At 40.8% G+C, this 26111-nt stretch overlaps 1 protein-coding gene across 2 annotated transcripts; it reads left to right on the top strand.

Moving 5' to 3' along the window:
• Window positions 1-6701: 6701 nt before the first annotated feature.
• LOC107812391 (alkylated DNA repair protein ALKBH6 homolog) lies at window positions 6702-25831 on the top strand. 2 transcript variants are annotated; one of them, XM_075244638.1, is made up of 7 exons: window positions 6702-6918; window positions 7064-7124; window positions 7617-7655; window positions 23696-23823; window positions 24186-24432; window positions 25337-25383; window positions 25488-25831. In XM_075244638.1, exons 1-7 carry the CDS (start codon window positions 6829-6831, stop codon window positions 25650-25652), a joined length of 777 nt encoding a protein of 258 aa, XP_075100739.1. In that variant the 5' UTR covers window positions 6702-6828; the 3' UTR covers window positions 25653-25831. The 2 variants fall into 2 exon arrangements, with proteins under 2 accessions (XP_075100739.1, XP_075100740.1); XM_075244639.1 differs by having other exon boundaries at window positions 6706-6918; window positions 23696-23808.
• Window positions 25832-26111: the final 280 nt, after the last annotated feature.

Genomic DNA, 26111 nt, shown 5'->3' with positions numbered 1-26111 from the left:
TGAGAATGAACTTTATTGAAAACTTATAAGAATTCACTTCTGATTGTAGGGTGCATAAGGAATTGTAGGAATTTTATTTATAAGGTCTTGTATTCAAGATATATATAAAAATGAAGTGTTTTGTAGTATTTTGCCACCTAACCAAAATGACTAAGAGTCATTTGGTTAGGAATTGGCTTGCTGCCACGTTAAAGGTAAGGATACTCAAATTTATCAAAATTTTTAATTAAGTAATAATTTATTAATTTTCCATTAACAAATAATAAACCAATTACCCACGCAATTAAGAATTATCCCAAATTACTTAAAATACTACTTATTTTTAATACACCCTTATACATCATATTATTATGGTAATATGGTATTTTGTATGGTACTAGCCCATAAATATCGGGTAATAACGCTCGGCCCGTATTTTATTCCAATTTGCCAAATTTGGATGAAAAATTCATTTTCTTTGATTTGCTTCCCCTCTCACCTTCACGAATTTACTCATCATTTATTTAAAATAGCATAATCGTTATAATCTCCAAATAATCTTTTTCCTTGGACTGATGTCAATTACCTTACGATAAATTCAACGTACAATACTACAGGGTGTAACATCGTCATAATTTAATACTGCGAAGCGTAACATCATCGTAATATAATACTACAGGACGTAATATCGACGTAATATTGCGGGGCATAACAGACAATCTCAAAAAATATTAAATTCCTTTTAGATGTCATATGTTTTAACAACATCTCTAGTATGGATAAATTAACTCATTTAGTCATATATGTAAATAAAGCATAGGTCAAAAAGTTACAAAGTTCAACAAGGCACAAAAAAACATATAATTTATTTCGAGCATAGATAATTCTGATACATGCATATACGCGTGTCGCCTCGCATATGCATCACCTCCCGTATGTAACAAACAATATCATGTATTAGGAAAAATTTCCTCAACAAAGCTAGCAAGACACTTACCTCAAACAAGCCAAATCAATACTCTAAAAATGCCTTCCCGCACTAATCTACCTCTGAACAGCTCGAATCTAGCAAAAAACAACTCAATAACATCAAATAATGTCATAGGAATAAAACCCAAATGATAAAGGCCGAATCTTTAATCAAATACTCAAGTCAACCTAAAACGTTTGGACCCGTATCCCGAAACCCGACAAAACTCACAAATCCCAAACATCTATTCCAATAAGAGTCAAAATCTACAAGTTTCATCCAAAACCAACTCTAAATCGGGATTCAAATCTCTATTTTTCACTTTATAAAGTTTTGCCAAAACCCCTAATACACTTTCTTATCTTTCAAGCCAAAACTCCCTTTTCTTCTTTAAGATTCCTTGATTTAGAGCCAAAATCAATGATAGATTTAATTATAATCATAAATTCGAGTTAGGTTTACTCGCCCTAATGAAGTAGATGAAAACTCCCTAAAAATCGCCTCCTTCCGAGCTCCAAAACTTTGTGAGAAAAAGTAACTAAATTCGAAATAAGTAAAAAAAACAGCATTTTCCCAACCCGAATCAGATGCTAGACGACCCCAAAACTCACATTTAATAGGCCCAACATAATCCTTGCGAGATTATACCCAATATAGCCTTTTGAATCACCCAATTTGGCCTTAAGATGAGGGAGATATGATGTTTTGAAGGTTTAAAGGAAGTCTCAAAATTTCAGGGACATAACTGGTATTTTAGTAATTATTTACACCAGACAAATTAGCTATAACAAAATATTCATTTTAGCATCTAAAACCCATTCGGAACCTCCCGGACACAACCCATATATGCATTTCAATCATAAAATATGCTACAAATCTGCCTGCGCACTCAAAACAGTGAAAAGAGGTCATCTTGACCAGATATTAACCATGGTCAAACTCTAAATCTTTAACTTAACTAATCTCTCGACCAATGATCCAAAACACACACGAGCCCCTCGGAACCCCATCAAATCATACCAAAAAGTACAAATACATTATCCAAATTTATCCAAAGCATCAAAATACCCACGAGAACTAGAGGCAGGCATAAAATCCAAAAAAATTGAAAAACGGGACCGGACCAAATTAATTCGCTAATTCAGTATCGGTTCTTTGGTTATTCAGTACTAATTCGGTATCACTTTTTCAAAAGTTTGGTACTTCGGTACGGTTTTCGGTATCAATCTTTCGATACTTTGGTAAACTGAAATACTTAAGAAGCTTGCCCAATAATGAGTTTCCTCGCTTTTCTTTTTAATCACACTGTTCTTTGTGAATTGGCCTTGACTGTTTGGTTGCATTAGCTATGTTGTTTGTCCTTTTAACTTCTACTTCACATATTAATTTATACTTTAGTATCTCATAAGTTGATTGTAGTGAGTCTTGTTTCCTGGCCATATGAAACATGCAGAAATGTGGGAATAATTACATTGAAGGAGTTAACTCAACTAATGCATGGTATGGTGGACCTGTTGTGTGAATTGGGTGGAGAGTGGGATGGACGCTATAGACTTCTTGTATGCATAGATAGTGCATATCACCACCTATAAACATTTTTATAGCATCTGTATTGTCCAATAGAATTTGAATATGCATTCTTTATTTAGAGGCATGTAGCTAGAAATAGACCGGGGCCTCTAAGTTACAATTGTATGGTTATACTAAAGGACATGCTAGGCCAACTGGAAGAGTTGCTGCCATTGCTATGTTAATTGGGTACTGATCTTATATTGTTATGTGATTTCTAATGAATTAGAATTCACCAACTTTGTTCACAAAGATTTGGTACAATACTGAACTATACTGAAATCGTACCGAACCAATTAAGAAAATATCGAATCGTACCAAACTATTTTGGTACGGTATTTGGTATGCATAATTGATAAACCGAATACCGAAATACCGTGCCGAAATTCTTAAAAGCTATACCAAAGTACTGAACGCTCACCCCTAACGGTAACTTCACAACAAAGAATCGATGCTCAAACTAAATATAATTTCTCTTAAGTTGTTAAATCTTCATTCCTTCAAAAGAGTGTCGGAATCACAGTTACACACTTTGGATTACTTTCAAACTTTGAATACAACTTCAATTCAACTATATAGACCTTTTCAAACTCTCGAAATACCCACTGGAGTCCAATAACATCAATGTTAACTCTTGGTCAAACTTATGAGTTCTTCAAATTTTCAACTTTCGACAAAAAGAGACAAATCATCCTAGGAACTTTCAAAACCAAATTCGAACATACATACTAGTCAAAAATCATTATATGAACCTATCAAAACCATCAAAACCCGATTCCAAGTACGTTTATCCAAAAGTCTAATCTTAGTCAATTTTTCCAACTTAAAGCTCCCAAATCGAGAGACATTCTTCTAAATCAATCCTGAACCACTCGAAAACCAAAATTGATCATACACGTAAGTTATAATACATCATATGAAGCTACTCAACGTCTCAACAACAACAACAACAACAACAACAACCCAGTGTAATCCCACAAGTGAGGTCTGGGGAGGGTAATATGTACGCAGACCTTACCTCTACCCCGAGGGGCAGAGAGGCTGTTTCCAGGAGACCCTCGGCTCAAAGAGGCAACAAGAGACACTATATTAGTACTATCAATAGACTCATAATAAAACAACATAAAGTACCATAAAATCCATAACATAACATAAATACCATAAAAACAAAGTAACAACAATATAAGAGATATAGGAAATACGAGAAAGATGTAAGGTATTAATACACAGGAGATAAAGCCCATCATCAGTAGTTGATCAATAGCATCCTAAGACTACTTCCTAACTGGCTAGTCTCACTCTAGTGCGCTGTAACAAAGACATCACAATTTCCCTAACCTACCACCTTAATGCTCGATCTCCACAATTCCCTGTTTAGGGCCGTGTCCTCAGTAACCCTAAGTCGCGTCATATCCTGCCTGATCACCTCTCCCCAATACTTCTTAGGTCTCCCCCTACCTCTCCTCGTACCCACCACTGCCAGTCGTTCACACCTTCTCACCGGTGCATCAGTGTTCCTCCTCTGAATGTGCCCGAACCATCTGAGTCTTGCTTCCCGCATCTTGTCCTCCATGGGGGCCACACCCACCTTCTCTCGAATATCTTCATTTCTAATCTTATCCTTCCTTGTATGCCCGCACATCCACCTCAACATCCTCATCTCTGCAACTTTCATCCTCTGGATGTGTGAGATCTTCACCGGCCAACACTCGGTCCCATACAACATAGCAGGCCTAACCACTGCCCTATAAAATTTACCTTTCAGTAACAGTGGCACTTTCTTGTCACACAGGACTCCCGTCGCTAACCTCCATTTCATCCACCCCACCCCTATACGGTGTGTGACATCCTCGTCGATCTCCCCGGACCCCTGAATAAACGACCCCAGGTACTTGAAACTACCCCTCTTAGGGATGACTTGAGAATCAAGCCTCACTTCCACTCCCGCTTCCGTCGGCTCTGCCCCAAATTTGCACTCAAGGTATTCCGTCTTCGTCCTGCTCAACCTGAAACCTTTGGACTCAAGGGTGTGTCTCCAAACCTCTAACCTCTCGCTGACGCCGCGTCGTGTCTCGTCGATTAGAACTATGTCATCAGCAAATAGCATGCACCATGGCACCTCCCCCTGAATATGATGTGTTATAGCATCCATCACCAGGGCAAATAGGAAAGGGCTGAACGCAGACCCTTGATGCAATCCTGTAATAATCGGAAAATAATCTGAATCGCCTCCTGCTGTCCTAACCCGAGTCTTAGCTCCATCATACATGTCCTTAATCGCCCTAATGTAGGCAATCGGGACCCCTTTAGCCTCTAAGCATCTCCATAAGACCTCCCTAGGAACCTTGTCGTACGCTTTCTCTAGATCGATAAACACCATGTGGAGATCCTTCTTCTTATCCCTGTATTGTTCCATCGTCCTCCTAATAAGGTGGATAGCTTCTGTGGTAGATCGCCCCGGCATGAACCCGAACTGGTTGTCTGAAATAGACACCGTCCTTCGCACTCTCATTTCTACCACTCTCTCCCAGACTTTCATGGTATGACTTAGTAATTTAATACCCCTATAGTTGTTACAGATCTGGATATCGCCTTTGTTCTTATACAACGGGACCATAGTACTCCACCTCCACTCTTCGGGCATCCTATTAGTCTTGGATATCACATTAAGCAACTTAATAAGCCATTCCACGCCTGCTCTACCCACACACCTCCAAAGCTCAACCGGAATTTCATCTGGTCCGGTAGCTCTGCCCCTTCTCATCTTACGCATTGCCTCCATGACCTCATCGACCTCAATGTCCCGATAATCACTTAGTTCATGGGGGCTGTCGGCGTTCCTCAATTCACCTAGTACAATATCCTGATCCCCTTCCTCATTTAGAAGCTTATGAAAGTAGGTCTGCCATCTCCTCTTTATCTGGTCATCCCCCAACAAAACTTTGCCGTCCTCATCTTTTATGCACCTCACTTGGTCCAAATCCCGAGCCGTCCTCTCTCTCACCTTAGCGAGTCGGAGTAACTTCTTCTCCCCGCCTTTGTTCCCTAGTTCCTCATACAAACGAGCAAAAGCTGCCGTCTTTGCCTCCGTCACTGCCATCTTTGCCTCCTTCCTAGCTACCTTATATCTTGCAATGTTCGCTCTCTTCAAAACACCAAATAAAATATTAAAGTTCAAAATGACAGGTCGGGTCGTTACAACTTTGCTTGCTTCAATTGAAAAGATAAGTGTAAAGATAGCCATAACATATAAATATGGTAGTGTCTAGTGTTATTACTATAACGACATACGCATATTCTTCTGTATTTTTTTATTTTATTTTTGAATATAATTGGGTAATCGAGGCTACAATACTTGCGTAATTATATAGAGTCACAATTGATAAATTACACATTAAAGTTTGTTTTTTGTATGAAGGAGAAAAAGAAAGAAAAACAAAGAATATTAGAAGTAGGCTTTTAATATTAGGTTGAGGAATGAAAAAAGAATTTCAAGTTATATACAAAGTGGCTAACTGGGTAAAAAGCAAAAACATAAACTAATTTTGATAGCATTGTTACCTCCGTTGACATAAAGAGTAAATTTTTCTATATATAAAAAAAGATGCTTTTACCATACGTAATTTCACAATAACCATTCTTTTATTATTTATTTATTTATTTATTCACCATATAATTTTGTTTTGTTCTGAGGGCATTCACCATATAATGATCAATGCATTATTTATTTTTCGTATAATAATCCCTTATAATTTAATTATTCACTGTATTTTTATTCGAAGTTAAAAAATAGCCAGATTTATAAGTGGTAATTGAAAAATAGTCACAATTTTAAAAGTAATCGAAATTTAACTACTTTTCATGTAAAGATAAATCTGAACGAAAATGCTGTTCAAAATCCGGAAAATATTCCAACATAATATACTGGAATTATGCTGGAATTTTTCGTGCATTGGAGTTCCAGCATAATATGCTGTAAGTCATACACAGGTGCGCACCAATCTCCGGTCTATTATGCTGGAACTTTTCGTGTTGCAGCAAAATAGTGACTATTTTTCAATGATTTTACAAATACTGACTATTTTTCAATTAACAGTCCGAAAAGTGGCTAGACTGTGCTATTTTCACCTATACAATCCCAATATCACCAAAATCATCCACCAAACGAACCCTAAACAAAAAACTCTGTCCATACGTCATAAATTTTCTTGTTACATTTTTGTTCAATATAATAAGTGGTTCATTGATCGGGCTCGGGGTACTGGGGATACTTGGACTGAATTCAAGTTGGTCCTTGCCATAGCAGAAAAATGAACGACTTCACCGTTGGGTCTGTACCCAATGTATTCTACATTCCAGATTTCATTTCTGAGTCTGAACACGACCAGCTCTTGAATAATGTAAAATTCCCATCTTTATTACTTACTCAGTCCATCCTTTTTGTCCTTTCCATTTTCTTCTGCTCTATTTATTCTTGAAATACTGTGTATCTACTTTTCTTCCATTATTTACAAGACTTTGTTTTTTTTGTGTGTGTTTTTCTAGATAAACGGTGCGCCAATTTCTAAATGGAAATCTTTGAAAAACAGGAGATTGCAGAATTGGGGTATGCTGCGTTTTAATATTCTTGGGGTTATTTCATTTGGGAAATTTGTGCTTTTAGTCCCTCAAATACCGACAAATTCTGTTTTTTGTCCTTTTGATTTCTGGTTAAGCACATTTAACATTCAATTAATTGATATGTGTATTTTCAATGCTTCTGGTTGTGAATCTTCACAAATTTAACGAACTATTAAGTGCTAAACTATTTAATTTATTTGTTATGTTAAATTAGTATTGTTACTCCATATTTGAGGATAATATAGTTCTAGAACGTAATAGTGTAAATATAACATATTTCCTGTCTGAAGGGACCAAAAGGTAAAAACTCTGCGTTTTAGTATGTTAAAGGTTTAATGTGCTTAGCGAAATACTAAAAGAACCGAAACCATAATTTACTAATAACTGGAGGACCAAAAGTGCAATTAACTCTTTTCATTTTTTTAAAAATGAATTTATACACATTTTCCCTTAATAAATTTAATCATTTCTATTGCAGGAGGAGTTGTGCATGAAAAAGGCCTTATAGCTCAAGACTGTATGTACTCATTTAACCCTCTTTCTTTGTCTCTCTATTAACAGTTGAATGCAGTGTGTGAATGTATGTTTCTGACTTCAAATTTTGGGGTTAGCAGTTTTCGGCTTATCTAACAAGCTGTTAAAGAACTAAATATTCACTAAGGAAATTATGCCAACCGCTAACCACTTTCATTAACTTCCATTTACTGTAATTCTCTAAACAATTCTGAAGCCGTAGATTCTCCAATAAATGTTTAGTTAATTTTCAAATGACTTGCAAATAATTGAAGTATATTCTTTCAGTAGGTTTAACATTTCATAATCTATGAAGCATTAAGGCCACATCAAACTCCAATATTGAGAGATGTATAGCGCACAGGATACAACATGACATTTCTGTACATTTTATATCCTACATTGAATTTTTTGATCTCAAAAGGTATCAAAAAATAAACCTTGAGAACTGAAATTTCTAAAGGCTTAACCAAAGAGAGCACTAGACTAGAGAGGATAGATTCGGATTGCAAGAAGGAAGATGACGAACAGTCGTGTGAGAAGTAGATAAAGCAAAGAGCATTGCAGTAATCCAGAGATGGATATGGGCGTACAGATTTGAAGTTTGATCTTGGATTGAACAATAGCTTTCTTATATATTGTAATTGTTTAGGTCTAGAGCTGATGCATTTAGGACCAAACCTAGCAACCTTCCAGTTTATTAGGTCATTTGTATCCGACAAGAAATTTCTTCTAGTTTTTTCAATTTTTCTGGTATGGAGCAAATATGTGCATGAGAGACATGTAATAGGCTAGTTGTAGTACTTTTAATCAATCTCCTTTGCATATTTGTATAAGTACTTATTCTTCCATCCAATAATGTTTTTTTGTAATTTTCTTAATCACTGAATTCCAAAGTGCACCGTCCTTATAAGTAGCTTCCAGAGGTAGACCGTAGACCAAGGTAAGTTGTTGGAAGTGATTCAACTTTGCAATTGAAAACATGTGCAAGTTTCTCAATATTCTCCACCTCTTCCACATGATGTTCTCACATTTCTCAAATTGATCTTCAGGCAAGCCTGATACCCTAGGAAAAGGTGCTTCAAATGCTGTAATTGAGCCACCTTCACATTATAAAACATTAGTGTGTTATCAACAAAAGTTAGATTGGACATGTGCACGTTGTCTTACCTTCCCTTTGCTTGAGAATCTCGTTAAGTTTCCTTCTGCCATATCTTTGTTTATCATCTATCGAAGTGCTTATACTACAATGATGCACAATGTTTACTGTGAAAATGGTAATAACAATTAAATTTGTTGATAGGACTCTAAAAATACGTGATCTATTTTTATGCTAGTTGTTAGAGCAGTTGATGCTAGATATGTGAAGATAAAAGATAAAACGCGAGTCGGAAAAGAGCTGTGATCAAACCGAGGGGTTAGCTGTCCGGGCCTCGGGCTGACCGGTGAAAGACCTCGAGGTCGATGCCTGGGCTCGGGCTCGAGCTATCGGGGGTAACTGGGGAGGGACTAACAGTTAGAATATAATTAAGGGAGGCTCTTTACGCCGATATCAAGCAATAAATGAAGCACAAATATGAAAGCAATAAATGAGAGATGTAGTCTCTAGCGAGTAAGTTAGAGAGAAAAGCGAGAGAGAGTTGTTATTGATCTTATGTAGAATAGTTAGAGCAACAGCAACCCTTTACAAAGTGATGAAGATCCCCTTTATATAGGAGGGGAATCCCGTCATAATACAAAATACATTAATTGTAAAGGCATGAAGATGGGACAGCTAGACGCGACGCCTTGATACAGGCTTTGGGTAGGCCGGCTTTGTCAGACTTAGCCGTGTGCCTTGGGAATTCACCATTTTACTCTAGCCTCGATCTATGTCCTCTTTAAGTCGGAGCTCGACGAGCTCCGAGGGAGGGAACTCGGTCACAGCTTCGTGTCTTCGGGGTCTCGAGGTGTCCTTCTAAAGTAACTCGATAGCAAGAAATTAGGCCCTCTGATTTTGCCATATACAGATAGTCTCTGCGTTTCTCAGAACGAAGCGATGGGAAACGATTATGATGCCCGACTCCTCGGGCTCCCCGTGATGATGTCATATCGATGATGCAATCTATGGCGGGAATTTTCACGATAAGCGGGACATTTCTTGGGTTTGTCTTTTTGACGCCACTCAATGCGTTGTCGATTCCCGTTCTTCAAAGTGGCAGTACCGCCGTCGATTCAGTTCTTCCAGAACACAGTAATTGCGCCTGCTGGTCAGTCTTCCAAAGGCATTGAATGGCCGTGTTATTACCCCCTATAAATGGGGGCATTCTGGCGTCATTTTTCTATCCAAGTGTCTTTCTTCATTCATTTACCCCCTCTTTCTCGCCATCTTTCTATTTTGTTAATCACCATCTTTGAAGTTCACGGCCTTAAGGTTGTTTGGCTGCGTTCCCACCGGCCGGGTGATGGCCTTTTGCCCGAGCTTCCCTTTGTCGAGCGAGATTATACCGTCTTGCCGTCGCTACCGTTGTTGTTGCGATTGTTACTGCTGTCCTGATTGGCTCGAGATGACAATAGACGGGGAATCGACTTTCCCCTTTTTTAGAAAGTTATTCGGACTATACACCGCTGCTCACTCTCCTACCCTGGCCTGGTGTGGCACTTCATCCCTTGGGTTTTTTCTTTCCCGAGGGATAAAATGGCACAATCGGCCATTGAGGCTAGGGCCCGCCGAATCTTCAACCTTTGGCTTCGGCTGGCTATGTCTCTTTTCTCTGCCTCTTCTGCATCCCCCCTTTTCCTCTTCTTCATCTTCTCCCTCGGCGAGGACTTTCCGCGGGATTGAGCTTGGAACCTAGAGGAGATGATGATCGAAGGAGTTGCCTTCAAGGATGCGAGCTCGAGGAGGCGGCGCTCGGGGACGCTGATATCGGAGATGAACCTTCGAGGATGGACTAGGTTCTTAGGTTTTCACTATGAGTGTATACCCCTTTGTTTCTTTGTTTCTGTGTAAGGACCCCTTGCGGGCTTTTGTAATTTGTATGTAAGGACCCCTCGAGGGCCATTGTAAGCTAATATTTATGAAATAAAAGGACATCCTCTTTACTTCTGCTTTTGATATTTGCCATATTCTTGTATATTCTTGTGCATTTGCGGGGATTTTGAATATATGTCTCTGTTGACGATCGTCAATATTCAACTCGGGTGCGAGCATTCTTTCCGGTCTCCAGTTGATAGAAATGGCTCCTTTCCGAGCTCATCGTTGTTCCCCGGGTCAAGCCTGAAGCGGTTCGATAAACTCGGGTCGTCGGGACCCTCGAGCCTCGTGGAGATAGAGCACCGAACCTTGAAATTTTGAGAGCAGCCTCTGAGTGAGAGTCGGCTTCGGGTACTCGGTGATTTACTTTGAACTTAATGCGGATAACCTTTTAAGGCGTTGTAGGCAGGTCTTTGAGGAGGGGTTACTCATATTTAGGCGACCTCCTGAGGTCGAGCCCTCATAGACGGAGCTCGAAGTGCTTGTTTTTCTCCTTGAGAGGAAACCTCGAGGTCGGGTACCACCTCGGAACCCGTACCGGAGCCGTTGGTCTCCTGGGGCCTAACTCGGGTAGGCGAATCGTCGCTGTTTCCCCACATATATATGGGGTTGCTCCCGCTTCTTGGAAGATCTCATTATTTTAGATAGCTATCCTCCCGTTTTGGCATTGAGTCCTTCGTTACCTTAGTGTCTGGGTTACTTTGGCGCAGATACATCCGTCATTTTGGCGAATAGTGTTGATAATGAGGTTCTTTGTGGAGAAAACAGGGATTGAATTCACGCTCAGTCACCTCGTCAGACTGTACCGGCCCTTTCATCATCGAGGCCCATTGCCGTTCGTCCACGCCCTTTGTTATTGATGACGAGAAAGATGGGGATCGAGAGTGGATTAGTCGATTCGTCCGGGTTCGGATGACTGACGTTATCCCTGTGGAACTTATGCCATTCTCCGAGGAATGGAATTACACGCGTGAGTGGAGCGTCTCGTCCTTTCTCAGATTCGCTCATGGTGAAAGCTAGTTTAGTAATCGCTTTCCTTCTTTTCTGCAGCAATTTCATGGGCGCCAAGCGAAGTTCCTGGTTTGCCCGGCTGGGTCCGGAAGCTAGTGACCCATTCGACTTGTGACGAGCGTAGGTGGCGATTTGTATCCCGGGGCAGATGAGAAGCTAAATACCACGGTACATGCATACACTGCTTTTACCTTGTCCTTCGTACATTTGGGAAGACATTTTCCCCCTTTTCACGTAATAATCTTGCCGTCGTAGGTATTGGAGGGTCTCCAAGGGCGAGGCTGTGCTCCTCCGGAGAGGGAGTGGAGTTGCCAGCTTCCGAGCTGAAGGACGATAATGATAATTGGAATATGCATTTGCAGTGCTATGAAGCTCACAACAGGACGAAACGGGGCCGAGTCTTTGAGGAGAAAACATCGCCCGAGCCTGCTGTACCCGAATTCTCCGGCTCTGGAGAGATGGTTCCTCCGAGTGATCATGCTTCGACCGAGGTTGGTTCTTCCAGGGTCGAGGGGGCTGGATTAATAGAAGTGTGCTCGGCCTTCGAGGAAGTCCGCCGGCTTTACTTTGCGGTGAGTTTTGGCACAGGCCTTCCGCATCTCGTGTCTTCCCTTCCTTATCGAGTTTTTCTTCTGCAGGCCTTTGGTAGGCTTAAGTCTGAGATGCTCCGTCATGGGGCTAGGCTTCGAAAAGCTCTGGATGAGGGTAGGTCCCTTAGGCTCCTTTGCGAGGAGAAGGAAGTTGAGTTAACACACTGGCGATATGAGGCGTACCGGAGCTCGAATTACGAGAGCTATTTGATGGAGCAGGTAATTTCTCGTGGTATTCGTTTCGCTTTTTAACCTTTTGGGTTAACTTTTTGCCTATCCCAGTTGCAGAAAAAGACGGAGTCTCTGGAGCGCCTTGGGGGTGAAGCCGACCGAGGTAGGAATGATTGTGGCGAGCTAAGTGCTCAGATGCAGGCTCAAGCTTCAGAGGAGAAGGGTGCCTTGGCTAAAGTTCCTGCCTTCGAGGCCCAACTCCGCTTGGCTTGTGACAACGCTTCAGTTCAAGTGGATATGATCACGAAGCTCGAGTCCGAGTTTTCGAAGGTCAGGGCTGAGATCGTTGATGCTCGGGCTGAAGCAACATTGAGCCGGACTAAGGCCGATCAGGAGATGACGATTCGTTTGAACGATGCTACTGATGCTCAAGCCGAGTTGAAGAAGGTCCTCGATCGTGAAGAGAGGATCGAGGAATATGTTCATTGCAGATCCCGAAGAAGGGTTCTTGAAGAGATCGGCGCCAGGGGTTTAGTTCTCCCGGAAGAGCTGGCGCGAGCGAGGGCGAACGAGCGTGACGCTCAGTCACTCCTATCCGGTGCTGAGGAGAGTGAAGCCGAGGTTGATTGGCCGTAGCCCTCAGGGGCGGGGCGTAGACTTTGCCATCTTGTATGTGATGTTTCCAGGGCGCGTTTGTAGATGGAGGATGCACTTTTTCATGTATGTAAATAGGAGAGAACTTGAAGCTTCATTGCTTATGTACCCTTTTCTGCTTCGCCTCTAACCAGGTGGACTGGTTTCGGAGTTGGTGAGAATCCTTAGATTCGTTAATACGGTTCCGGGGCTCATCAGGCAGGCCCGGGGGCTCTTACGTGTTCGGTCGATGCGTCCTTTAGTGTAAGCTGGTGTTAGATCTCTTGTGCTTTTGCTCAACTGCTTTGGGTTTAGTCTCCGAGTCGGGCTTCGACTCGAGACAATTCGACCCTCAAGCTTTTGTGTCTGCATGGGCGGGCGACAACGGCTTTTACGCCTTGGGTCGAAGTGACCTTTTATGTGCGTGGCCTTGAGGCTCATGATGCTGGTAACGATGGCTTTTACGCTTTGCCCTTGGGCATGTATAGTTAACTATTTTAGGTCCGGTCTCCGAATCGGGTTGCGACTCGAGCTCACTTTGACCCTCAAGCTTCCAAATTTTTAAGCTGGCGATAGTGGCTCTTACGCTTTTGGTCGTTGTGACTGTTTAGTGTGTGTGGCCCTAAGGCTCATTAGGCTGGCGACAATGACTCTTACGCTTTGCCCTTAGGCATTTGTAGGCTTTGTTTTCCTCTCGTTAAGGACTTTAAAATGATTTTGCCTGACCCGCCGTCGGTTCAGGAAGAACCTCGATTTCAAGTCGTTTGTGGCGATGTTCGAGCACCTCGGAAGGTTTAGCTCGTAGGCTGAGTAGCTCGAAGCCCTGTGATTTGGAGTTGACATGGTCGAAGCTCGTTTGCCTGTCGAGGGTAGCCTGTTTAACCGGTTCTTTTCGAAGTAGATTCGAAGTAATGGCCTGTGATTTTATAGCGAAGGTCGGGCGTCCCCGAGTCGCGCTAATTTGGCTGGTGTAGCCGTATTGACCGTAGTCATTTGTGTTTGGCCGGAGCCACTTTTGATCCCGAGTGTAGTAGTTTAGGCGTCTATATCGAAGGTATGCCCTTTCGGGAGTCTTACAAATGCGACATATAGCCTAAACTTCGGGATTGAGTTTATGCCTGTAGTAAGGCCTTATAAAATTTTCATGCATGTTGAGTTATTACAGTTTTGTTGACACTTGGTACACGTGTGATTCATGCCTTGCTTGAGGTCTTACAGTATGTTCATGCCTGTTGAGGTCTTACAGTATGTTCATGCCTATTGAGGTCTTACAGTATGTTCATTCCTGTTGAGGTCTTACGGTATGTTCATGCCTGTTAAGATCTTGCAGTTTTTCATGCCTGTTGAGGTCTTACAGTTTTTCCATGCCGTTGAGGTCTTACAGGTGTAGTTGTTGATACTCAGTGCGAGTTTTTATTTGAGACCGGGTCTGCCCGCTTGGGGTCTTACGGCCCCAGGTTTTTTAACAAATGGCGATTGGTGATAGTATCCGAAATGTCGAGTTTGCTTAGGCTCGGAGGCCGTTACCCGTGAGCTCGGAGTTGCCTCATCGAGGGCCTATGAATATGGAGCTCTAACCCTAAGGCCATGCGGGTGCCGAATTATTGACGCTAGTCTCCGAGTATCTCGGAGCGTTCTCGGCGGAGGGATCCTTGTTGTGAAAATGCTGAATTTTCTTTGGAGTACAAGATGCTTTGGCGAAAGATATTCATTGATTGTTTTGGCATAAGTACATGTTGTTTTGTTGCCGTGAGCCTGACTTGTGCGGACACGACTCTTTTGACCGTTTGGCCCGGTACATTGTTTCCTATTGGAACTTAGTTAGTCGTCCCCTGGTTCTTCTGAGCGGATGGCCTCTCAAAGGGGTTCTCCTAGTGTTCGGGGTTGATTGCAAAAAAAGCCCTGCAAGCTTGTTGGATCCTCCTTAGGTGGCACGTGTATGCTGCCTCGTTAAAACTTTGCTGGTGAAACCCTGCCAAGGAAAAGAACACAACGGATGCCACTAAGGCCTTGAGATCTTCAGGTTGGGTCAGCATTTCCGACCGCCCCGACCGGGTGTTTGCACAGGGGTTAGTGTAAAATAATGAAAGAAGGAGGTGGTCTTACCTTATCGTGGGGTTTGCAGGCGATGTTCCGAGGCCTAATGTGTCCTTGTTGTTTGGAGCAAGGACTCAATACGGTCCTCCGCTGTGTTTAATCGGGCTTAGCCGAAAACGTAGTTTGATTATCCTTTGACCTTTTCGAGAGTGGAGATATTGGTGCCGGCGCTACGTTACGTAAAGCGAACAGTTCCCTTGATGCGTGCTGTTCCCCGTAGACGGTTTTAATTTCGTCCTTTGCTGGGGATTCCATCATTTGGTGAAGGGGGATGGTACTGCTCTCATGCGGTGCGTCCGCGGCCGTCCGATTAGGCGTTTATGCCTCGCGTCTCCTTTGATGTCATGGAATTTGGCATTCCGATCTGCGCCGGTCGTGCCTGCTGAGATAATGGTCTCTCCTTTCGTTGTTTCGATCACCGTGTTGAATCTGTCAAGGATTCGAGAGGCGGGCATGATTTGGTCTAGCAGTCCGAGCTGCTCTATCACTCTCGACCCAATAATGTTGGTCGAGCTATCTGAATTTACAAGCACACGTTTTATTCGAAATGGATGAATGAGGAAAGAGGTTACCAGTGCGTTGTTATGAGGTTGGGCCGAGGTTTCGGAGGCTTCCCTGCTGAATGTGAGGGCACCTTCTGGTACGTATCCCCGGGTTCGTCTTTCTCCGGCGATGGATATTTTTGTCCTCCTCTTCACAAGTTCCCGGGGAGTGTCGACGCCCTTCCAATACCATGATAACGTGTCGTGGCCCATTTGATTCGTTCTTCTTGGCCGCCTTTCTTTCTCGGAGCTGAACTTGAGCCCGATCGCTCAAAAGTTCTCGGCGGCGACTTTTACTGAGTAGCTTGGCCATTTCCTTTCGGAGCTGGTGGCAATCTTGGGTCCTATCGTTGTGCGTATTATGAAGCCCACATACCAAGTTGTGACTCCTCTGGGAAGGATCCGACTGAATAGGCTTGGGCCATTTGATGTCCCTGGTTTTGCTGTTGGTGGACGTGATGTCCGATATATCGACGTTGAAGTTATATTCTGATTGGCGAGGTGCCCCGGTTGGTCCCGTGTCCCCGTCGAATCCACCTCTGTTGATGGGTCCCCGGGGGTTCTGTCCTCTGTTCACCAATCGATTGTTGCAAGGCGGATAGCGTCTCGGGGCGTTCCTCCTATCACCGGGGTACGACTGATACCTCTCTTTATTCGATTTTGACTCCTTCGCCAGGAGTCTGCTCGGATATACTGAGCATGAGGGGGCTCCCTGCTGGTCATCCTCGACCCTGATTTTTGATTGGTATCGATTGTGGACGTCCGACCAGGTTACGGCGGGATATTCGATCAGATTCTCTTTCAGCTGCCTTGAGGCCATTGAGCTTCGTTCATTCAGGCCTTGAGTGAAGGCCTGTACTGCGTAGTCGTCGGAGACCGGGGGCAGTTCCATTCGTTCCGTTTAGAAACGAGACACGAATTCTCGCAGCATTTCATTCTCCCTCTGCTTAATCTTGAATACGTCGGACTTCCTTGTTGCTACTTTGATAGCACCGGCGTGTGCCTTTATGAAGGAATCTGCTAGCATGGCAAATGAATCTATGGAGTTGGGAGCTAGGTTGTGATACCACATCATGGCCCCCTTCGAGAGCGTTTCTCCGAACTTCTTCAGTAAGACGGACTCGATCTCGTCGTCTTTTATGTCATTGCCCTTTACCGCGCATGTATAGGCAGTGACATGTTCGTTGGGATCTGAGGTCCCGTTGTATTTTGGGAGTTCTGACATTCTGAACTTCTTTGGAATGGGTTTTGGAGCCGCTTCCTCGGGGAACGGCCGTTGTACGAACTTCTTCGAATCTACACCCTTCAGGGCCGGGGGTGCGCCCGAGATTTGGTCGACTCTGAAGTTATAGGTTTCGACCTTCTTGTCGTTGGCTGCTATCATTTTCTCGCCTGACTCGATCCTTTTGGTGAGGTCCTCCAGCATTTTCACGATGGCAGGATCGGTTGCTGATCCGTTGTTGCTCGATCTCTCCGGTACCTGTTCGGCCGGGGGAGTAGTTTCCGTGGCTACTGTATTGGGAGTCTTCGGGTGGCTTTGCAACTGAGCGATAGCCAACTGTTGTGCCTGCAACATTTCAAAAATAACATGAAGACTAACTTCCTGTTCTTCCTGGGCCGGGTTTTTTTGGGCTTCCTATTGGTCGCTATGTTGTATGCTCCTGTCGGTGTGTGAGGTTTCGTCGACCTGCTGTGCGTCTTGCGAATCTGCGTCCCCTGCAATCGGTCCAGGTGCGTTATCGGGGTTCTGCGGTGGTGCGCCAACAATTGGAACAGCCACACCATTTTCTTGGTGGTTTTTAAGGTTGTCGTTCTCAACTCTGTTTACCGAGCCAGACATTTTGACCTGACATCGAAGATCTTGGACAAGAAAAAGCGTGAAAGATAACTTGCGTTGTGTAACAAAACCATCAAGAAAATAATCACTATTATTTTTAGTCCCACTGTGGGCGCCAAATTGTTTACCGTGAAAATGGTAATAACAATTAAATTTGTTGATGAGACTCTAAAAATACGTGATCTATTTTTATGCTAGTTGTTAGAGCAGTTGATACTAGATATGTGAAGATAAAAGATAAAATGCGAGCTAAAATGGAATTATAATCAAACCGAGGGGTTAGCTATTCTGGCCCCAGACATGAAGGTCCTTCATCGGTCAGCCCGAGGCCCGGACAGCTAACCCCTCGGTTTGATCACAGCTATTTACCGGCTCGCGTTTTATCTTTTATCTTCACATATATCAACTGCTCTAACAACTAGCATAAAAATAGATCACGTATTTTTAGAGTCCCATCAACAAATTTAATTGTTATTACCATTTTCACGGTGAACACACAATGTAAGCTAGAGGAATCCTCTTGTCGTAGCCTCGTAGGCCTCTTGAATCTTTAAAAGAGGCATGTTGGAGTTCCTTTTATTAACACCACACGCTTTACTTGCGGATATACAATGCATAATTCGCTTTCTCCTACCTCCGAATATCATCTTGTTTCCATTACAGGATCATGAACTCCCAATTAACTTAATTATATGCTTTTTTAGATCAAGTTTACAGTAGCATTGAAACACTACCTTTAATTGTGGAATCCACGGACTATCTGTATCGAATGATGGCATTGTTTTATTTTCCTTCCAAGAATGGATTTTAGGAGCCAGAGAATGTAACCTCTAGTACCTTCTCAAGTCTAACAAAAGTACCTCTGCAATAATCTTTTATACTCTCTCCGTCCCATTTTATATGACACTCTTTCGTTTTCATTTAGTCCCAAAAAGAATGACACCTTTATGTAGTAACAATTTAACTCTAAAATGCTCATTTTATCCTTAATAAGATGATTTATTGCCACACAAATACTAATGGTTTATTTTAGACCACAAATTTCAAAAGTCTCCCCTTCTTTATTAAACCTCTTGCCCAGTAAAACACCTTTCACATAAATTGGGACGGAGGGAGTATATTTTTAACTAATAGGTCTAACATCCTTAATGCTCGAAGCCCCATACAGATGAGTTAAGTTACGGCTCCTTTCAGATTTCCAGTGATATGAAAAGTATGAACTACCTTCATGATATTATCTTTGACCATTTTCCAACAATGCTGGTAGAATGCCGTGCATAAACTATGTGACTCAAAGCTTATGCCCAATAGATTTTGATTGCCTCCTAGATTTGATTCTGTGACTGTGAGAACGCCATTTCTAACTAATTCATCCTCTCCCTTCCAATATTGCTAACAACTACTCTTTCCTACCTAGGTTCTTATAGTGTTGTATGTAGAAGCCCTATATTGGTTCCTAACTCCTCCTTCCCCTCAAATACTCTTCCTACAACCTCCATTGCATTTGTAAAGCTTCGCATTCTATTAATTGAGTAGCAACTTTGTGTTGGAATGCTTTTCTTTCAACCATGGTACTCTACATTTTTGTCTCGGATTGGATTCTTGAGCAATAGCTGCGGGTCATTAGTTATTCTTCACTTCTTCTTTCCTCTTTTTTTTCTCTGTTGGTTAGATCCGTGTTGGTCCTTCCTCTCTAATTCTTCAATCTCATCCATTTCTCTCAGTTTATCTCCTCCCTCCTAAGTCCTAACACATCCATATTCCATGTTCTAAGATCATTTTCAAGGTTTTTAAATGTTTTTGCAATGCAAGTAAACCGAGTGCCTTTGACAAGACATCCTTCCATTAATGTACTATACTTTTAGCAATTATCCGCATATGCATCACATGTTTTCAAGTTTGAAGTTTGAATTGTGTCTTAGGTCTTCTACATCAGCTACAATCCAGAAGGATTGGCATATGAATCGACACTAGTCTGCGTAGTGAAGCGTGAATAATATCTAAGAAATTTTCTCCTAGTTTGTAAAATGAGAAATGTATAGAGTCTAATATAGATTTTAGTTCATCCGCCTTGGATTATGTGGATTTAGCACCTCCCAAGTGAACATAGACACCAGTTGCTGAGAGTTTTAAAACTCAGTGAATTCCGTATATCTCTGGAATAGGTCTCACATCCCACTCTCTCCTTCAGAAATCTGTATTATTTAAAGTCCCCTTATCACCCTAGGAGGCTTACGATAGAAATAAACTCAAAGAATTCATCCCAAAATTCTATTATTGACCCATCTCCTACTGCATGAACCCCTATAAAACCAACGCCATACTAATCCCTTCACTATAAAACAGCATAGCAATGGAAAAATTCCCTTCTTTACAGCCAGAGTTTCCGACTTCCTCATCTCTTATTATATCAACACCCCTCCTACTCTCCCCTAGCCGATATCATTTCATTTTTGTCCACTTCCTTCTTGACACGCTTCGAGTAATTGACTCTAGAGTTATTTTTTTTTTTGTCTGAAGATATACCAACCCTACTCTCCACTCCCTGTACCCAGTTTGGTATGACCCTTTGGGTCAGCTTTTCCTTTCCTACTATTAAATGAGATCATCCAAATTCTAATTTCCCTGAACAGCATTCCTTGTATCATCTAAATTCTAATTTCCCTGAACAGCATTCCTTGTCCTCCTCTGTTTCCCAACTTTCTCATCCTTCCCCTCTGTTTCCCATGTGAATCGTAGTTGATGGAGCACCACATATTCTACAAGTCCATAAGTTGGAATTGGTGCATTTTTTGTACATGTAGAGTGATGGAACCCATTTTCATTTCTCTCTGCATTGTTCTTTCATAAGAGGAATGGGAAGACTTTTATTTGCACTACATGATTATTTTTTTTGTGCTCCAATACTCAGTCAACTAGTTCTTTTTTATTTTAATTTGTAAAAGAGATTTTCTTCGATGGGCACCAAGGAGTTGCATCCGGATACACCAGATTTTCTAAGAGCATCAATTATCAAGAAATGTGAGGAGAGAGAAACCCAATTACAATTTAACTAAACCCATGAACCATACAAGATCCTCAACCCTATTTGCACCATATTCTATGGAACAAGATAGTTGTCTAAGGCATTGGAACTTCAGTTTGGGGATATGCTTATTCAAAGTTTCAAACCCTTAAAGCATCTAATATCTCTTTCCTCCATAAGTTACATGCAACACACTAGGAAAGCATAATTCATTGCTTGTTTTTCAGCCAATAAGGTTTTAATGGTTAAGCATTTGGGGCTTCAAGTGTGCAAAGAATTGATATAGCGTATATTTGGACAAAGCATAAACCAAAACTATTCTGTAATTGATTGCTCTCTCTAATCAATCTTGACATTGGAGGGCTTTGTTTATTGGTGATCTCTTTATCAGGATCGTGGGGAAGTAAGAGAAGAAGGGATATAATTTGATTTACTTGATATTTTGATGAGAAACACCTGTTTATATGTGTTAAACACAATTCACATATAATATTTGTCCGATTAGGCAAATGACAAACTTGGGAACTTAACTTCAAACATATTAATACTAACATTTAACATTCTAACTGTCTCCATAAACTCATTGTGGCTTGAGTTTACTTGTTTGAAATTTAAAAAGTAAATATTTTTTGATAGTGTCATTGGGTAATTACCGAAAATATCGTCGAAGAGTTGCCGAAAAAGTTCTGGTTGTCAACTTGTTGGAAAAATTCTCGTCAACATGGCTAGTAAAGCTGCTAAAAGAGTGGTTGAAAATGATGTGGCCAATGTACAATTTTATAAATCTGTAGCCAATTTTGCAATCATGTGGCCAATGTACAATTTTATAAAGCTGTAGCCCAAAAATAATAGGCCAAGATTCAACATCCAACTCCAAATAAGTTCTTGAAATTGCTATTCAATTTTCTTTTTAAAGTTTAAGCTTCTAATCCAATCTCCGAATTAGTAAGTGTGACTCAAACATTAGTTCAACAAATCAAATCCATTTGGGTGGTGAACACTAGATTTTTAAGGTAATTCACCATTATTGAACAAGTTTAAATAAGTGGGATAAAATTTTGAATATGATTTTGTGAAAAATTTGGAATGAGTATTGTTTAGACTTGTTAGAAATAGCCTAAGGAGGTTGTTTAAAAAATTTGAAGTCATGTAATATATTGGTTTTGAATAAGAATTGCACTTTTATACAAGCCAATGTATATTATGTATATAGGTGTAGAGGTGTTTATACACCCATATACAATATTATACAAAAACTGACTTCATTTTCTTCCTTAAGACTCTTCTGAAATTTAACACAAATCTAGCTCAAATCTACCATAAATCACTTCAAACATAAGTTTTGAGCTCCTCTTAATGTTTTCAATCAATTGGAACGACACCCAATCCAAACAACTAACAATCTATGAAGACTCAAATAAAAAATTTAACTCAAATATTATAGAAAAGAAATTAAAAAACTAAATCGTGAAGAATCTCAAAAGCAACGAGGATGCAAAACAAAAATATTCTTAGTTTTTGCAGTAAGTTTTTCTTGTCGTAGCATCAAACGAAATGGGAAACTTGACCAACTAAATTTAACTCCATAGCTTTTAGAAGCCGTGGTTGCAAGAATACAGTGATTTTTTAGATGATGCTTTTGATGGTGCTTTCAAAATATGTACAATGTAGGCTAGATCGGATAAAACTTAAATATGTTGGCCATTTTTTGTTATAATATGAAGTTAGGTGTATTTTCTAGTAATTTGACGGAAAATGAACCTGAGGTTTTGTGCTACAGATACCTACTTCAGCCTTCCCGAAGCATGAACTTGGTTCTGAAAATCCGGCATCACACATATTGGATACTGACTACTCATATATGGCATAGTGTTTGTTCTAGCTTCTGGTACAATGTTCTCAAACAAGAAAGCTTTTGTTAATGGATTAGATGTTAATTCCATCCTAGTCAAGCACTGACCCAGTGTTAAAAATAGCATGAAGCGAGGAAAAGTGACAACCCCCATTTCACGAAAAGCGAGAAGCGAAGCGCCCGCTTTTTTGAAGTGAAGCGGAATTTAAAAAAAAAATTAAAATAAATACGGCATAGACAACACGTGTAATTGTAAGCAAATGTTCAATACTTGAATTAAAAAACTAAAGAGTAGCATCAATTAAAGCACAAAATGAGCATCCTATTCTTCTACAAGATTGTCAAGAGTAGCATCAATTGGGCAGAATCTGGGCAGAATTTGGGCAGAAACGTGGCAGAATTTTTCTGAAAAAAATTCGCCAGCATTTTGGCGCTTTTTGGACGTTTAGAAAGAAAAAGAAAAAGAAGAAGAAGAAGAAGAAGAAGAATGAAAATAAAAACATACCTGTTGAAACTTGAAAGTTGTTGTTGTAATGTTGAAGAAGAAGAAAAACCCTAGTTTGCTTGAACAAATTGTTGCTTCACGTGAGGAAGAAATCGCTGGTTTTTTGAGGAAGAAAAGGCTGGTTTAAAAACCCTAGTTTGCTGTTGAAGAAGTGTCTAAAACATAAGACTCAACGATTTGGGTCTTTTAATTGAAAAAGACTCGTTTGGGCCTTTTAATTCAAGAAGCGATCACTTCTTCCGCTACCGACCGCTTCACCGCTTCTCGCTTTTTAGAGAGAAGCGGTCGCTTTTCTGTACCTGAGCCACTTTTAGTTGGGGTAGAGACCAACCCATCGCTCCGTTTCGCTTCTCGCTTAAAACGAGGAAGCGGACGCTTTTTTTAACACTGCACTGACCTTGTAGATGTTGCTGCTTGGTTTACAATGAAGCATGCCATGCCTCCACAAGAAAATACCCACAGACATGCATGAAGAATTAAAAAGGAACCTGAATGATGCAAATATTAGTTCAATATCGCATCTTTGCCCATTTCTTTCCCAAACTATCTTGACAAAGAGGTGCTGTTGTTGTTGAGATATTTATATTCTGGAATCTTCTTAGTTATATTTTAAACTGTTCCTATTTGAAAATTTGAACGTATCTTTCTCGTACTGGACCAATGCAGTTAGTTAAATATCTATGTCATATGTATCTATATATTTTTTGAGCCATTTATCCGTATTAGTCAAAACCTATTATATCACTTTTCTTTTCTTGTTTTCAGTGCCTCCTTGGTTAACTAGAATTACAGAGAGAATAAATGAGAAATCAGGGTTATTTCCTTCATCAATTAATCATGTGCTTATCAATGAATACCTTCCTAACCAAGGAATAATGGTTTGTTCTGAACTCGTGTAAGCTGCTTCGCTCATTTCATTTGCTGCTTATTCTTCTTTTTCTTCCTCCTTTCCCCCATTCCATTTTTATCTCAAATATCTGTTCCTATATTCTCTTTTGTTTTGTAGTACCTACTTCCTTACAAAGTTTAAAACATTTTGACTCTGTCTATATATAAAGTCAATGTGCTTATCATGTTAGTTATGGTTAGGAGGTCTGTATTGCAACTGCTAGTTCTTGTAAAATTGTTGATAATTTAAGTCATAGGCTCATAGCTGATAAAACAAGATACTAGCTATATTAGTGAATCAGGATTAATTTCCTTGGCTTTGCTTAACATTAAATTAGTTTTTCTGACAAGAGCATCTGTTCTGCAGCCGCATCAAGATGGACCAGCTTATTATCCTGTAGTGGCAATTCTTTCTCTTGGATCTCCTGTGGTTATGGATTTCACTCCACATCCTAATTTGAGCAGCAGTACACATGGAAACGGTGTTGACGACAAAATTTCTGACCCGGGGCCTGCTGTGATGAATTCTGGTGAACAGCTGGATAGTTGCCATCCATTTTCTATCGTATTGATGCCTCGCAGTTTGTTGATATTCAAAGACTTGGTGTACTCAGGTAAACTTTCTAGTTGGGTAGTTAGTTTCGACAGAACCACTCAGGTTACAATTCGACATACTGCCTGAGGTTTTGATACTATTCTCAGAGTACTTTGAAGATGTGTCAACATTGTCCTTGAAGTTTTAACTTCTATCGCTAGTGACAAAAAGGCTCTATTCTGCCCTGCCTATTCTTCTGATGGTTTAATTTGCCAAACCTCCAATGCTAGTTGTCCAATTGCACCAGAACTTGTCAATAAGCCCCTATATTTTTATTCACAAAGGCCAATTTAGCTGATGTCACTAGCCTTAACTTCTTTATCTACTTGAAAGCCGATGGGAGTACGGCTTTCTTCAAGGAAGTGTCCCATATGATATTATATTAGTAAAGAGCCCTTGATCCTAGATAAGTAAGCAGAGGTTTCGCCCTTTGCTTCCGGCTTTGATGAAGGGAAATAGTCAAAAAAGTTCCCCCTGGAATGCGAGTAGGCTTTCATCGAAACAAAGAGAGCCCCAATTGCACCCAAGGGTGTGGCCTAGTGGTCAATGAAGTGGGTGAGAACCATGAGATCTGTTCAAATCCCACGGAGGCAAAAAACATTCTTCCCATATGTCCAAGACTTAATGGATAGAGTTACCTGATGATACCTGTTACTGATGCGAGGTGGCAGGTATCCTGTGGAATTAGTCGAGATGCACGGAATCTGGCCCGGACACCACAGTTATCAAAAAAAGAAAAAGAGAGGGGGGGAGAGAGGGGGGGGGGGGGGGGGCGGCGGCTGGTGCTTTTTCAAAATCCCCACACTTTTCGAAAATCCCCGATTCACCTCTGATTATCAAAAGCTTTATGGGTATTTGTAAAGATGTCTAAATTATGTACACATATTTGGTACTTAGTATTTTTGTTGTTTCTTGTTGTCCAGACTACTTGCATGGTATAAAAGATTCTGAGGTGCAGCGATGTAACAAGGTAAGATGACTAGCATTGCTGAGTGTGTAGTGGGGGTTATCCTCAGTATCTACTTGAAATGAGTACCCGGCGTCTTTGTATAATTGTGCTCCCTTTTTTTCCAGGCTGTAAATGTAACAAAAGCTCAAAATCATGGAGTGGTTCAGCACTTATCAGGTTCGGCGAAAGCACTTGATAGTGATGATACTGTCATTTACAGGGCTAACACAAGAGTTTCTTTGACCTGTCGAGTAGTAACAAAGGTTTGTAAAAATATTTTTAAGTTCTAGCTTCTTACAGAAATAAAACTAGCAACAGATGCAACGCCAAGATGAGTAGATCATTGAGTTAGGAGAATTACAACCACCCTGCAGTTTTGTAATATCTTACTATATTGATTTGTGCTAGATTGCACCACGAAAACCTCAATGATTTAACAATTTAAATGTAGCATAGTTAGATTTATCCATTCCTTTTCTTCATCTATGCATAGTTGATTTCCATGTATTTTATGCGGCCGGTATACTTTTTTCGTTGCCTTTGAGAATTTTGTAGGACTTTGTCTAATGGTGTATAGGGAAATTTTAGGTTTAATTATCTTTAGAATTATGAGGACTTGGTGGTATTTGTGCCATATGAACAGTAGCCAGGCAAAACAGTTATTGAATTGCCAGAGGTGAAACATGGTCTTAGTTATTACCCAAATTGATAAACTAAAATTTGACGAAACATGCCTAGGTTGAGTTAGT

Source organism: Nicotiana tabacum, chromosome 22 (assembly GCF_000715075.1).
Source record: "Nicotiana tabacum cultivar K326 chromosome 22, ASM71507v2, whole genome shotgun sequence".
NCBI classification, from domain to species: Eukaryota; Viridiplantae; Streptophyta; class Magnoliopsida; order Solanales; family Solanaceae; genus Nicotiana; species Nicotiana tabacum.
This window is presented reverse-complemented; position numbering and strand designations above follow the sequence as displayed.

What these genes read in the sequence shown, in the direction of transcription:
- LOC107812391 (XM_075244638.1), top strand. Translation starts at nt 6,829, where the DNA reads ATGAACGACTTCACCGTTGGGTCTGTACCCAATGTATTCTACATTCCA. An exon ending in ACGACCAGCTCTTGAATAAT is followed by an intron (nt 6,919 to 7,063) that starts GTAAAATTCCCA and finishes GTGTTTTTCTAG; the next exon opens with ATAAACGGTGCGCCAATTTC. An exon ending in AGGCCTTATAGCTCAAGACT is followed by an intron (nt 7,656 to 23,695) that starts GTATGTACTCAT and finishes TCTTGTTTTCAG; the next exon opens with TGCCTCCTTGGTTAACTAGA.